The 16087-nt window shown below is 41.6% G+C and overlaps 1 protein-coding gene across 3 annotated transcripts in view; it reads right to left on the reverse strand.

The window, feature by feature from the left end:
* Nucleotides 1-1588: 1588 nt before the first annotated feature.
* Nucleotides 1589-16087, reverse strand: part of phactr2 (phosphatase and actin regulator 2) — a 36663-nt gene continuing 22164 nt past the window's right edge. For 2 of the 3 annotated variants that reach the window (XM_037122743.1, XM_037122742.1), the window contains exons 5-13: nucleotides 14366-14611; nucleotides 12188-12725; nucleotides 11808-11983; nucleotides 11182-11338; nucleotides 10763-10818; nucleotides 8605-8666; nucleotides 8077-8214; nucleotides 6238-6314; nucleotides 1589-5336 (exon numbers count right to left, since the gene is read on the reverse strand). In XM_037122743.1, coding sequence (XP_036978638.1) covers nucleotides 5321-5336; nucleotides 6238-6314; nucleotides 8077-8214; nucleotides 8605-8666; nucleotides 10763-10818; nucleotides 11182-11338; nucleotides 11808-11983; nucleotides 12188-12725; nucleotides 14366-14611 — 1466 coding nt within the window. In that variant the 3' untranslated portion in view covers nucleotides 1589-5320. The remainder of the gene's footprint in view (nucleotides 5337-6237; nucleotides 6315-8076; nucleotides 8215-8604; nucleotides 8667-10762; nucleotides 10819-11181; nucleotides 11339-11807; nucleotides 11984-12187; nucleotides 12726-14365; nucleotides 14612-16087) is intronic. The other variant, XM_037122744.1, reaches the window with a different exon arrangement.

The following is a 16087-nucleotide window of genomic DNA, read 5'->3' on the forward strand; positions in this document are numbered from 1 at the left end:
AAACACGCACTCGGTCAAAGGTTCAGAGATCTGCTCGATAAATGCACTCCAGAGGCCGACAAATCCTGCACATGGCCGGGCACGAGGGCAGCAAACAACACTCACAGAACCCGCATTCGTCTTGAGTATTCATCAGGAATCTGTTTGGCAAAATGTGGTTTTAATAGCGCAGCAGAGTAATGCGGCTCACGTCTCGGTCCTGCCGTCAGATTGGGTTTGCCTGTTGCAGACTGAGGTGCATTTGAATATTGACTCCCTGCCCGGGAAAGCAGCCATTAGGGTTACTGGAATCGTCTTATTTTGCATTTGCCAAATTAAACTGACAACACGCAGAAGATATGAATAGACTGAGTCCCCGCCCCTTGGTTTTTCATTTGTCGGCGACCGGGCCACAAGCGTGAAAAGACATGTGAGGAGAAACGCGATTACCAGATTAGTCAGCGTTGACGTCTCATATTAACCTCAGTGTTCAGGGTCACTGTCTACATTACTTTTGTCAGTTATAGGCTCATTCTGACTGATGTTCATTATTAACAGGTATCTCATGATCGGGTATGAAAGGGGCATCCTAGAGGTTCAACGCTTTGTGATACACGAGGGTAGGTGTAAAATCCTAACAGCAGCATGCTGGGAAAACATTGTCTGTGTCGACTCTGAACCTAAAAGTCAAAGGTGACATGAATGTCTCAGATAACTGTTGAGCTGCTTCCTTAAAATCACAAATGTCCAGACCTCATGGTGGCGACAGAGGACAGTTCAGTTACAGCGGTCAATAGGATTCATCCTCTGGGCACAAAGAACGTTTACACCTGATATTACGGCCATCCACCTGATAGTAAATTCCCCCTCCCTCTGAAAATAACAAAAAAAAAAACCATCTCTCTTTTTGGCGGTATCATTTGTCCTTTTCTCCCCTGAGAAGAAACTCTCTGGGAGCCAAAAAACGCAGCAAAGTTCACTGTAAATTTCTCTGAGAAATTTCGCCATCATCCCTTGACAATATTTCACAAGCTCCGGGCACATGGACGGTGATGAGAACGGCCGATTAAAGGCTTTCTTTCTTCTTTTCTAACATCCTAGAAAGGCTTAATTGGCACTAATTGCAGCAATTTCGCATTTTTCGGACAGGCTGTAAATTTCTCTCATGGCCGTCCTTGGACCCTCAGCGGAAATTTAGTAGAAAAAAAAATAATAAATTGGCTCGGTTTTTAATTAGTCCAGGAAATCTGCAGGGAATGATGTAATGTATTTAAACTTAAAGCCCATCTGAGACTGAGCTCCGTGCTTTCCACTCCACGTCTGAATAGTGAAGTAGGAGATGTGGCCTTCAGGGACTCAGAAATCTGCCTCCTAAAAACCAGCTCCTCCAGAATGAAAGACAGAGGGGAGCAATGACGTTAAACCGTTTCTCACAAGCTAGTTGGGCCTTATTATAGTGCCCACGTTTCTTTTACTGAACCCATGCCTCTGTTTACCTGCATCTGCTGTTTGCATCCTCATTACACACATTTTATTTTCCTGCCTCATATACACACAAGTCTGTCATAATTAAAGAAAGGAAGGAAGGAAAACCACGATGACGAATCAGACGATTTTACACAATTCTTTATATACAAAAACATTATACACAGTTTGGATGTAACAGTAGCTGATTTTTTATTTTTTTTATTTTTGGGTGTATGACATTGTCATCCTATGACTTGAAAGATCAATCTTGTGTCAAAAACATACAGTTGTGCTGTTTGGAGCAACTCACTGTGGTGTCGGGGGAGAGTCAATTTAAAAAGTTGGAGGGTTTATGGTGTGAATTCCCCGAGATGAACAAGAGATCGATGATGTTAAAAGTCTTTTCGCTCAACAGCAGTGACAGTCAGACATTGGGGGGGGGGGGGGGGGGGGGGACCAGGACTACAGAGTACGTTTTTGTGCGTGTTTACACAAACAAGTGAGATTTTTCTAAAGCTTGCCATTAGGCAACACTTTAATGTCGCTGTTTAGCATTTATAAGCAACATATAAACTTTCCATAAATGGTTTATAATGCACACTGATGTCGACCATTTTTTAAGTATTTATGTACTTTGTCAACATTTATATGCTCTCTGAGTTAAGGTGCATCCATAACGGGTGACGAACATTTCCTGACCCCGTAGTGTTACAAATCATTTATTAACCATTTGCACACGTACAAATCATTCAGACAGGTTTTATTTTTAAAGCCACTTCTAAATGTGTTCAAAGCTTGTGGCATTATATTTATTACGATTATGAATATACTTTAATTGATATATCAAATATTTACGTTCACTCAACAGTTGTGGATGCCTCAGATAAGAAGTTAAAAGGGAGAAACAAACACATCTTAACACAGTAGCTAATTTCTTTCAGCCACTTGGGGGCAGTGGAGACAAGACACTATAATCTCTGTTGCTTATTTACACATCCACCTCTCACACCATCATTCATCTGTCGTGTTGTTTCTGTCCATCTAATCTAATCTAATCTAATCTAATCTAATCTAATCTAATCTAATCTATCTATCTATCTATCTATCTATCTATCTATCTATCTATCTATCTATCTATCTATAAAAATCAACAACTGTACATAACCATTTACCAAGTGACTAGTATACTGCTTATAAATGCTAATTGGGCGAGTTTAAAGGCGCAATATGTAAGAACTTCATTTAAAAACATTCAAAAATGATTTTCAAAAAACAGAATGTGAATAAATAACAGCTTTGACGTAAAAGAAATCTATGTAAGGGGTTGCAGAGACGTCTGTTGAAGTTAGCATGCTAACCAGCTAGCCCCTAGCCACTTTGTTCCTGAAGAAATGATAAATCTCAAAGTCAAGAACACCAACACTCTCCTGGTGCTCTGAGTCCGGGCAGAGTCAGAGAATGACTGTTGCCTGGAGTAAATTTGGCAGGTGGCTAATTGTTATATAGAGCACCTTTAACATACATGTTACCAGTTATAATTTATTTGGTTTAATTCAGTCTTTTTTTTTAAAGAAATGATAGCAGCATATTGATGTTTACTCAGAAATGTTGGGACTTCTGTTTCGAGTATCTAAAATAAAAAGATCTTTCTGGTCCTTTATAGCAGTTTTTTCATCTGCTGTTTTGTTGTACAATGTTCACATTAATAGAAGAAGATAATATGCATTATTCCTAAACCAGTGTAGTTTAAATTTGAGCATATTTATTATGTTCCTGCCAAAGTTGCATCCTGTCGGGTTGTTCTGTTCTGTACAGGTTGAACTCTGGTCACGTGAAGAACAATAATCTAAACGGAGGTCCAGAGAGGTTTATACGTTGGTTCTAAACTGAGTCACCATCCATGAAACACCTGGTGACATCAGTGAAACTGAAGGAGGAACAGAACTTGAAACAACCACAGAGAGTTCTCTCTGCCTACACTGTCTGTGTCCACAGTCTGTTTGGAAACAGGCTTGATAAAGAAGACATGACAGTTTTTTAACTGCGTTTGATATGCTGAACATTTCATTTCCTTATCATCATATGGGGATCATAAAAGAAAAACTAAAATCAGAGCTTAAAACATTCACATCAAAATTCTATTGTATCATCATATTGGTAGTAAAATTGATTTCAACGTATGCACATGCTCGATATACATTCTGTACAAAATAGTCAATATTTAACAACATACACATTGACATCATTGAATACTGTTGGTTGTTTTCCATCACTGTACATCACTTCCTGTCATGACCTCTGCACATTTCAGTAGCAGGAGGGAATAAATCTGTCCTTCTCAGTGTGTCGTGAGAGTCGGAGATCTACAGTGAGGACACGAGCCTCCTTCATAGTCCAAATGTGCCAGGAAGAAAAGGAATCGCTTACATTTTTATAGCAGCTATGTTTTAGCCACTTACATGTGATATTAAAGGAACAGTTTGACATTTTAGGAGACCCTTTAACATATTATTTGCCAGGAGTTAAATGAGAAGATCGATTTTGGAAAAGTTTCGTGTCAATTTTCTGTTTACCATTTAATCAATGAATCGACTAATTGTTCTGGTGTGCTGCCAAAAATTTGAACAATTCCTTTAAAACTGGTCGCCAGGAGAAGAGAAATCAAAATCTGTTGGTTAAAAACAGACCTGGATTCACGGTGCATATTAAGATGTGAAAGGGCCACTTGTCTGCAAGTCTGACCTTATGTTTCTATCAAAGGCTGTCAGATTAAATTCTTTATTAAGTACATCTCTGATTCTCCAAGTGGCCAGCTGATTGCTTCAGTGGTGAACATTCCAGTGCCTGTTGTCAATCATAACACCACTGTATGAAGTCAAGAAAAGTGAAGCATTGAAACTCACAAAGAAGGAAACCAACATACAATCAAATTCCTGCTTTTTCTTTGGCACTAAGTCACTCAAGAGCACCAGCCCAAAAAAACCTAAAAATGAAAAGCTGAAGTCAAAACCCTCCAAAGACTGAGTCCAGCACTTTACGATCAGAGGTTTGCGCTCAACAACAGGGTGAATGATGATACGTGGTCACCGTGTAGCACCCGGAGGAGTGTTGAGGGATTCAAATTGGCTTGAACTTTGGAGTGATATTCATTGCACTTCACTGCACCGAACCCTCAGCAGTCATAAATACAACACTCACAGGCTATTCTTTATCTACATACATGTCCTTATATTCTATAACTCTTATGATATAATGCCCTCTAGTGGCAATATACGTTAAATATGTCTAAAAATGAACTGCAGTATTTCAGATTCAGCTCCAAGAGGCACATCAGAGCAGAACAAATTGGCTCTCCTCCCTCTCTGATCTATGACATGGACACTGACATCAGCACGGAAACATCCAATCACCCCCCGCTTCCGGTACAGGGAGGATGCCCATATATGGCCATTTGACAGCTTATGACAAGGCATTCCTGGCAACTCTTTAGTACCACTGAGCCACATTCACTCCTGCATTGGGTAATTTTGCCCCCAGTTTTCCTCCCTGGAGCCAGAAGTAAACTGAACAAACAAACAAAAACATCACATACCAGCAGGTTCTGGCCATCTACAATAAATAAATGGTTCTAATCAGAGCGCTTTACACATCACTGTTCTGACTAAAGATATGTGCAAATGTTTCACTGGTGTCCATTGACGGGCCGAGGCCTTAAGACACACCCGACGCTGCCACTGTAGACAGAAATACATATCATCAGGTGCAAGAGCAAAGTGGACCGAGCTGTGTACTGAGGGGTCTGGAGGGAGGGCCGGGAGACTGCTGGGAGCTGTGGAGCGGAGCGGTGCCGACGTCCAGCTGGCAGTGAGAGCACTCAGGGCCGATGGAATCTGGAAACACAAACACACTGGCTGTAATTCATGAAAACACAATACATACACAGTATAACTCAATTATCATGCACCTTTCCCTGCTGGGTGAGTATTTTACAAGACACTAGGATTCAAGTAGAGTCAACATGTCAATAAATCAGCCGCAATAAACGGTAATTGTTGAATTTCAATTGCCTGTCTCTGGTAAAGGGTCTGTCTGGTTGCAAATGCAACACAACGTAAGGATTAAATGAAGCGCAAATAAGAAACAACTCTGTCCTCACATCTAATACATACATAACAATATACATCTTTTGACTTGTAACACACACACCGGAGATGTTTGCTAAAAACAAAATTATATTTATCCGTCGCAATAGTTGCTGTGAATTTGATTTGATCTTTTAATTCGGGAAAAACATGCAGAGTTGATGCCACACAGAGTGCAAATACAACCCGAACCCTCCTGCAAGTCTAAGTAACAAATATATTACAAGTGCTACTGAAGAGAAACTGGTTGGATTTAAAATGTTTGTTTAGCTGATTGATTGTAAAAACGTCATGCAGTGTATATATATATATATACACAGCACACATTAGTTTTTCCTGGTGGAGTTATTCTCTCTGTACTCTATACAGCAATACAATATATGAAACCCTGTCACACAGATCTAATAACATATAAGCGAGTGAACCGGAACTTTGAATCAATGCCTGAGGCTAATGAACTGCAGACGACCCAGGTGTATATCATGACTTTAATGAGGTTAGGGGAAATGGCTTGGGGGAACCAGAATAATATAAATATTGATTGATGTGAGCTAATAAACTGCAGGATCTATGGTGATAAATTACTAATGAAGCGTAAGATACGGTCAGAGTTGAGCTAAATGGTGGAGGTCATCGACCGCTGGAGTACCTGGTGAACTGTTTGCTTTCTTCATGAACCTCCATCTCGCGGCTCTTAAACTCGTTCAGCTCCTTACGGATAGCAGCCTGAGGGATGGAAACACACACACACACGCAAGGATATTACAAATGCACCTCTCCATCGAACACACCATCAAGACACAGCTGTAACTCAGTCTAATCACATCCAGTCTGTGACATCTCATGTGGACATTCTGAGCTCTTTATGCATCCTTTCCATAAATCTGTGCTGCTCCAGACATCCCCACAGGGAACGACCAACAATTCATGCTGTAATTATTGTTATGTCGACAGGACATGATTTAAAGAAGTGCTGCCAAGAGCAAGATTACATGTACAACAAAGTAAACAGGAGTCTTTGCTCTGGGTTCTCTTGGGGCATTTGTTATCTGTCATTATTAAACAACAGTGAATAAAATATATATGATTAATGTGTAAAGTTAGTTACAGACTAACAATAAGCATTGCATTTGACTGGCTCAGGTGACATGATGTCCTAACCTTTTCATCATACAACATTTGTCCCTCTCTCCTGCACTCAGGCACATGTACTGATTACACAGGTGATACAAATTAAAGTCTGTGAGGGTTCAGAATAGGTATTAGGGGCCCAATCCCAGAGTACACTCACAGACTTGGTGGATTCCTGGTAAGTCCACAAGGGTTTAGGGCTGTCCCACAGTCAAATCATCAATTGGACGAGGGCTCTCTCATTTGACATTTTGAGTCTTTTATGGCCACTTTCTGTAAGTCCACATTTCTGCAGACCTTGCCTAAGGGAATTACCCATAGCTCATAGCGTTGTAACATTATGCACAGGGTTATTATGGGTGACCAGGGGACCAGACAACATTTTATTCTATATGCAATATCTTTTATCAGACATTTTCTAAATCAGAACCTGACATTTTCTCCAACATCTGAACTGAGCTCTACTTAAATCACTCAGTTTATTAACCAACAAAAAGGTAATAAACTTTTGAAACATATGGAACTCTTTCCTTGACACCTCCAACTGTGTTTCTATTTGTGTTAAGCCCTCTATTGGTTTTCAAACATTGGGGCTGAGGGACTGTGTGTGTACTGTGTAGTTCTTAAAATGAACAGCAGAGGGCGGATTTGACAAAGACACTGCCCTCCAACACTCCCTGAGGGCTTGTATGATGAGGTTTTATAAGGACGTGGACGACATCTGCACATTGGACCTGGCGCATGCAGTTATACTCTTTCTGTATTTGGTCTGCGCCGGTTTTTCACGGTTCATTTTAGGCTAAAACTCAATATTTCAGAGAAGAATATTCCACCTTCTCCTTTGTGGCAACAGTTAGTGGATGACCCTTTCCTGTTTCAACATGACAATGCCTCCGTGCACCAAGTGAGGTACATAAATGAAAGGTTTTTTTGAGTTAGATGTGGACTTGACTAGCCTGCACAGAGTCCTGACATGAACTCCATCCATCACCTTTGGGATTAACTGGAACACAGACTGTGAGCCAGACAGTATTGCCCAACATCAATAGCTGCTCTTGTGGCTGAACGGGGAGCAAATCCCTGCAGCTAACATTTGGATGTAGGTTGCTATTACAACATTTGAATTAAATATTCAACAATCACATAAAGATGGAGTGCTTCACAAACTTTTGTCCATGCAGTGTACTTTGAAATCTTTTACCACACTGGAGTTCACCTACATTTTTAGGCCTAGTGTATCTAAATCTTATGATACTATTTTATAGAATAGAATATACAACACAGACTTGGAACAGATTGATAAAACAACGTTATAAAAGCAAAAAAGTTGTGGGACGCGGCGTATTAGCTGTAGCACCTTGTCAGCGGGAGTAAGCCGTGTCCAGGGTTTGTCTGCCCGCCGGTCGTAATCCTTGGCGTCTGTTACCTCCACGTACTCATTAAACCGCAGGATCCTGCGCGCGACGAGCTCTGCCACTGTAGGCCTCACACTCAGCTACACACAGAAAGAGGAAAATAAATGACAATAAACAAATTCAGGAATTTTGGTATGAGTTCTATTAAAGTCTAAAATATGACACATGTGCTGATGTTTCATTTTACCTTTGTGCCCTGTACTGATTATCTTAAAAAATTTCTCAGGAAGCATCTTTTATCACATAGCTGTTGTGGTACAGACAGAAAACTCCCCACCTCTCAGCTGGAAGAAAGTTTCAGTTCCAGCTGTGTCCACTAGATGGACTGATTCCTCCACACAAAACATCTTTAGAACCCCCTAAGGTGACTCATAAGGTGGAGCAAAACATATTAGTCGCTAAATATAGCCTCACTGTGTCCTCTCTGTTCTCTCTCGTGTTTGTGCGTGCGTGGTTGGTGTTTACAGTACCTTTCTGGAAAGTCTCCTTTTAATCTCTTGCTTGGCTTCTTGCTCCTCGGCTTCATTCTTTTCTGCATGCAGAGAAGTGACAGAGTCATTTCACACCTTCTGGGTCTGCAACTTTCTTATATATAAAGGTGGTGATTGGCCATATTAGTAAACTTGTCTTCACGGATGTACAGTATACAAGTGTGTGTGTGTAAACAGCTTGTCAGTGACCGGGCCTGGGATGCAGGTAAACTCCTTGACCTCTAGCGGTGCCATCAGAGGTAGAAATAGAACCTGCCTGGGATTCATGGCACAGGAACCAGCCACCAAAGTCTTCTATGTAAAACTTATGTGTTTTTTCCTAAATGTCACACAGTAAATCTCATCTTGGCCTTTGGCGTGAAGTTGTAGACCGAACTTATCAGCACATTTCGCCACAAAAAGATACAACCAGGCTAACGTGCCCTGTGAAGTTTTGGCTCCAGTTTTAACAAGACGCTGCAACGTTCTGCATCTGCAGATCAGTATCACCTCACCAGTCAGTCATAAAGGTGAAGGTTCATTCTGGCAGTTAGGCCTAACAGCTGCTGTTTATTTAATTACACCCCTCAGGAAGTGAAAGTGTGCAGTCATGAATAAAGGGATGAACGGGATATTATTCAGGTGACTGTCTTGATAGTCGTGTTTTACTGTTGTTGGAACTGAGTTATGTTACACACAATAACCTGCAATACACCTCCTACAGACTGGATGGTATTTGAGTACTAATTCAATCCACAGGCTACAAACTTGTGTTTGTGGGCTGTTTACTATTCCACTTAGCATGAAGCAACAGATATTACATAACTACTCGTTCTTGAGAAGAAGTAAAAGCTGTTTGAATTGCATCAGTGAGGCTGAGAGCAGCTAGACTTTGATATTGTAATACCCAAAGCTTAAATACCTCTTTTAAGTCCCTGAAATGCAAATCTGGCACAAGAACGGTCTAAATCCCTCAAGCGGAATCATTTAAGTTCTGCTCAGTACCATGACAAACAAAATTGAATGTTTCACAGAGTCTGCTTAATATTTATTGGGGTTGGTGGGTAAGTGTGTAGATGGTGCAAAACCAGCCTGCTAACTGACATAAACTAACATATCTTCAGCTAATGTGGTGATGAAAATAAAGGCTCTATCAACCCACGTCTGAGGTGGACTGTAAAATAATACAGACCTCAGTGTGACGGACGACATCAGCTTCTAATAGGCAGTAACTCATAATCTAGACCGACATATCCGTCTCATCGATCTGATTAATGTGACACACAAGGTTGGATCTGGCAAGCTGCCTCCGACTAAAGTGGACACCTGGAACACCACAATACCTTGGGATCAATATTTAATGTTTGAAACATGTAGTGGTGCTGCGGGAAGCAACAGTGGCCAATGCAAGTTTCTAAGCAAATTCTACAGCCGGACGTCATTCCGAAGTTTTTAGTTTCAGGAGAATGTCCAAGCGCAACAAGGCTACCAAAGAAGGCCAAAACAAAGACCAAATTTGACAAGGCATCTCTTGCCCTCAGCTTCATCAACACAATGGTGGGTAATGAAAAGAGACCACAGTGTGCTCTGTGTCTCTAAATATTAGCTTGAAAATATTATCTAAAAAAAGGGGGGGCCCCGGAGAAAGAGTTTGGGCACCGCTAGCGGTGGATCTGAACTCCTCAAGAACCCTTATAAGGCTCTGCAGTGAACAGCCTTTTGGAGTGGACATGTTTGAGTGGTACATTTGCACATGGGGAGGTAAACTAAGTCCCCGCAAGTGGAGGTGCTGCTAACTTATGTACATACAATTAGTGACCAGGTTAGGGTTAGGGTAACTTGCCATTTTCAGCTTACAGGTTGCTAGGGTCAGAGGTCATTGTTGCTTTTTCCCTTAGCAGCAGGGATTTTAAAATCAGTAACAGATAGATAGCAGAGGGGAGGAAAGTGTTCACTGAAATAGGCAGCCAGTTGCAGACTTACACCACATTACTACATCTGGTGAGTCAGACTACCAAGACACTGACTGATTTAGATTTTCCTGATACTGTCACTAGAAATGTATCTAAATAACTATTTAAGTTTCTAAACACCATGATAATCATAAAACTAGTACATCACATCATCCCCCAGTTTAAAGTGCATTCCAGAAACTTACGCTTGAGGATGTTTCTCTGCTCCAGCTCCTCTGTGGTGGGTCTTTGGCTCAGGCGCCTGAGAAGAGAAAACTGTTTTCAGATATTTCAAATACTCTACAATGAGGAGATAAGAAAAGATTTACAACTTACACTGACTTCCTGAGAAAAACAACAAGAATTATCACAGTGACATTTGTGTAAAGACAACTTCACACCCTTTGTTGGTGTTAAACCGAAGCCTTGCTACCTCATCTGGTACAAAAGGCCAAACTGAACTTCAACACAGATTTTTGTATCATGCATCATTTGTACAAGTACACCGCCCACAACGACACCAATAAAATTTGCCCCACAGAGCCGCCAAATCTATGATGAAAAATCACACCTAGCTACATCTTCACAGCATGCCGATTGTGTATGTGTGTGTACAAGTGTGTACCTGACTAGTTTGCTGCCTATCTGCTGGCGAAGCTCATGCCTCTCTGTCAAGGAGCTCCGTGGCAGAATGTTTTTCTCCTCCAGCTCTCTCTTGCTGGGTCGGTTCCCAAGCTTGATGTTCAGGGTATCTCGTCGGCGGATCTTAATGGCCAGAGCGCCTGGAATAGAGACGCCATAGGAGGGACTTGTCACAGGGATCTTAGGGCCTTGAAACACTCTGCGTTGAGATCAGCTGCAGATAGTAATGAAGTATCGACCACTGCAACCATTACGTGATGATACATGGCTTTGGAAATGAAGTTTTAGTATGCTGGGAGTGTCCATCCGCAGATGAAGAGTAATGCAGACACCTCAATTCATCTTAACTTCCTTTGAAGTCTGATCAACAAGCTGCCTTTGGTCAACACAGTTTGCCCTCACTGGTATCACTTCTGATATTTGTTTCTGTTGAAAGGCTTAGCTGAACCCTAAGTGCATTTATAAGTAAAGAGCAAACTCAAAATGAAAAGCCTCATACAAACAACAAGCACATCATCATCGTCATCAGTCATGAGGAAGCTCCTCTACAATGTTATGAAGGTGACATACTGGCTTTTTACAAAACATTTTAAAAAATCAATGCCCTACTGTTTGTGTACTCGTCATCTTCATCCTCATCCGTCTCATCGCGGTAAAGGATTGGTCCGTCAGAGTCAGAGTCACTCGCCTGGCTGTATCTCGGCCTATCCGGGATCACCGTCACCTCTGCCTGCTCTGTGTTCACACTGAGGCCTTGAGGCTTTTGTGCTTGGTTCTCTGCTGACCTGCAGGTAAAACAATTTCAAGACACGATGAGCACACACATCTGTTTAAATCCTGAGTTTCCACCAAAGGGTGATGTTTCATGTTATTACATAGAATTAATTTGAATTGAACATTAATTGCCAATCAGCTTACGGCTACAACTATGTGTAGATAACGTATCATAAGGAATGTTTTACTAACTCGTGTTGTTACTTGATTTTTACCTCGGGCTGTTCTCCTCAGCAGACTCCGGTTCTCCGTTCTTCTTTTCGTCTTCTCCATCCTCCCCTCCTGCTTTTTCCAGTTTGTCCCCCTTGGAGCTGCTGTCCTTCTCACTCTCTGTGAAGGAAGTGTCCTCTGTAGCAGTGTTGACATGGGGAGACTGGACTGTAGGTTTAGGAGCCAGATCATCATCGGCCTCCTCACCTTCAGCCATGGCCTTGGGAGCACATTTAGGACTCGCAGCAGGTTGAGAACCATCTTTACTTCCCTCTGTCTCTTTTGATGAGGAAGACTTGGCGTCAGAGGAAAGGGTCAAAGATTTTAACTCCCCATGTTGACTAGGAGTCTCTGCGGAGGCCTTCTGAGGCACTGAGGAAGAGTTGGGAGTGTCTGATTTCCGGTTGGTCCTTGTTTCTGTTCCACCATTCTGTGCTGCACCGCTCCCGTCCTTAGACACACGGGAACGAGGGGTGGAGGTGGAGGTGGAGGCAGAAGCGTTTTTTGGTTGGCCTCCTGTCTTCTTTGGATGGGAGGATTTAGCTTAGCAGGAAAAACAGAGAGGGGCTAATTAGACTCTTTCTATGCTCCAGGTGCTAGTAAAGACATGAAGGTTACGTAAATAGAAACTCTGTCTTCTCTTTTTGTGGTCAGTGAGGTTTTAAAATATACTAAATTGTTTTGTTTTTTAATCAACTATGGATAAAAAGTTCTGTGGGAAAAACCAGAAATGCCTTTTTGCCTCAGCTTGTAGGCTGAGCCCCAGCAGGGAAACACGAGAAACAGTTGACCAATCTGTGCTGCATAGTTTACATACTATTTATTATGCTGCAGCTGAGGAGGTTATTAGCTAGCTAGCCTGCAAACTGATGTTAGAAGTGAACTCTCACAGGTGATGTTTAAAGGCTGTGACACTTTTGACTGGCTGTTAGTTGGTGCATCCTGAGTTGTTAGTTGGTTTTCTCCTGATAAAGGTCTCAGTACCAAAACATTGTTGTCATTAAACTTAATTGCAAGTGAAGTGGACAGTGTCAGAAGTTTTTTCCTCTGATTTTGTCAGCCTTCAGTCTTCTATGCATATGTCAATCTTAAAGCTGTCCTCCACCAACTATGATTTAAAAATAAAGCAATTTGAAAGTTCATGTACATGAAAATCCCATACAGCCAGAGGACAAAAGGGATTCACTTGAAAGGCTTTACATTGACAATTTTCTGTCATTGATTCATCGATTAATAGGCCAATCATTTCAGCCACAATCTACATTATGTGTGCGCTTGATAAAGCCACATAAAGTGTTTTCACACTTTATCTGGCTTGAGGCAGTTCTATTAGAACATCCTGCCAGGCACAATAGTTTTCAGTTTCTAAATGACCATTTGTTATCACATCTATAAACTATGACAAATATAGAATAGTGAGAGCTGAATGAAATCATCCTTTAAGTGTCTGTGAAGCGTCTTTGTTTGCTGGTAAAAGCAGCCTGAGGAAAAGGATGAACTTAAAAAAGTTATTAAAACACTAATGAAACATCTTTTGTCCCACTTCCCCAATAACTCAACAAAAAATAAACAGAGCCCTTCAGAAAGGACTACATGAACATCACATGCAATATTCTGGGCAATGTACTGTTTAGTTTCACTATACTGTAGTTTAAAGCACAACACACAGACACGCACACACAGACACACTGTGGTAATGATCATGCCCGAGCGTCATGCTATCAATCAAAACCACATGAGTGTGTCTAAGCTCGTTTTATGAGGGCCATGCTATGCTGACTTCAGTCCCCACATGCTCCCTTACAAACACACACACATATATTCCCAGTTGTACTGTAGGGGCGTTTATAGTGGTGGCCGAATAAATCTTCACTTCTGCTTTCTCAGGAAACAGACAGAGAGATTGTAGCAAAACACTCCTACAGTTACTCACTTGACAGGAAATCTCTTCTAATGAGCAAACGACACTATCAAGAGGGAGAGACAGGGAAATACCATTTTGTAGCCACTTGACAGAAACTTGAGTTGACTAACACTTCAAATACATGAAGGAGAGTACATGAAGCAATGGATAACATATGCAAATGACATTAGAGTGTCTTCTTTCCATTCAAACAGCGATACAAGCACGTTTTCCATGCAGGGCGGCAGGCAGGGAAGACCATCGACACAACTGAACTTACCAGCCCCGCGACTAATGGTGTTAGTGCTCCGCGCATACGTTTTAGTTTGAGTGGATGAGCCTGTCTTGCCTGTGGTTTTAGCTGTCTTTTTAGTTCCAGAGGCACCTTCTCTGTGCCTGGTTGTGGGTGCAGTGCCACCCGCAGTTTTGGAAGAGGCGGGCAGAGTGGCACTCTGCTGTTTTTTAGCTTGAGCGTCTCGAGGTCTCACCTGGTTCCCTCGGGCAAGAGGTTTAGTATCAGACCTCTCTGAGCAGATCAGAGGAAGTAGGAAAGAGAAGTCAGGTATTTAGAGGTTAATGTAGAGATTGAAAGGAAGATAAAAGTCACACATCTGAGCAAACAGATGACATGCAACAAATTGACATGCAGACAAGCAAAGAAAAGAGATTGAACGATAAGAGGTGAGCTGGGCTAATGTTGTTGATGGACAGTAATAGCTCTGTTAATTCTGATTAGTGTTTTGGTATCACAATGAATGATGTATAAGGCTTGGGATATCACATAAAATGAACCCATTAAAGGTGTCAAGCTATTTACCCATCAAATTGTTGTGGTGTGAGTTGGTAGAGATGTTTGCCTTTTCTTGAATATAGTGGAACTAGATGGAGCTCTGCTTGTGATGCTCAAGGCACCAAAAACATACTTTTAAAATCAAGAAATCATGACCTGGTTACTCAAGATAATCTACAGACCTTGCTGTGAGCAGTCTAAGAACTGTTTTCTTTTGAACGTATCATCACGCAAAATAAAGCCTGCCATCTGCTATTGGACGAGAGGCTCAATGTAGTGAAAGTAAACACTGATGACGCCCCCCTCGGCTGAGATTTAATGGTAAGGAAGTTGGCTAGCCTCTCATCCATGAGTAGATGCTGCTTAGCTCTGCGTGGCGATACCGATTTGTGTAGTTTGTAGATAAATGTATTTCTGTGACGCTTGAGCATCACAAGCCGAGCGCCATCTATTTCCTTTCTACTGGAGAGAAGGCAGACATCTCTACAGTCCATCCTTCCAAAGCTTAGCAACTTGCACCAAAGTCATCTTAGATGGATAAATAGGACTACAAGTGAGTGGAAAAATATTTCTCTTCCCGATGCGGTAAACAGTCTCTTTAATCTTCCCCATCCTCCAGTGTGAAGGCATGCGTGCTCTGCTACTGCATTTGCAGTGTTTGTTGCCTGTGCCCTTCGGTTTATCGACAAATGAACAAACAAATGGCTCCAGGTTCAATGCTAACAGGGTTGAGATGAGAACAGCACAACACTTAAGCAGCATCAGACAGAAGAACAGTGGCCTGTCTCCTGAGGCGAAGGGAGGCATTAGGAGATCGCTACAGCTCTATTCAGACTGTGAATGCGGCCTGCTGCAGGCTGATGTAATGGGAATATCTATTTGAACACATTAAACCTGGTCAGAGATCCCACAGAGGATTCAATGTCAGCCAGAAAACTGCTGCCGATACAAATGCATTCCACAAACGAGAGGAAAAGACTTAAGAGCAACTGAAGTCTAAAAAAAGCTGCAGCGTTTAGTTCCAACATATAAAAGTGGATTTGCTAAAGGGCTGTAAAAGCCCCACATTCCAGAGAAACACGATGTGTTTCAGCACTTTCTGTTCAGAAGAATGAATTAACAATTACATTTACATTTGTTCAACCGTATTGACTCAAGGAGTACTTTACACATTTATACTACTACAGAATAATGCCTTGGAACAAAAAAACT

Source organism: Acanthopagrus latus, chromosome 15 (genome assembly GCF_904848185.1).
Source record: "Acanthopagrus latus isolate v.2019 chromosome 15, fAcaLat1.1, whole genome shotgun sequence".
Classification (NCBI taxonomy): domain Eukaryota; kingdom Metazoa; phylum Chordata; class Actinopteri; order Spariformes; family Sparidae; genus Acanthopagrus; species Acanthopagrus latus.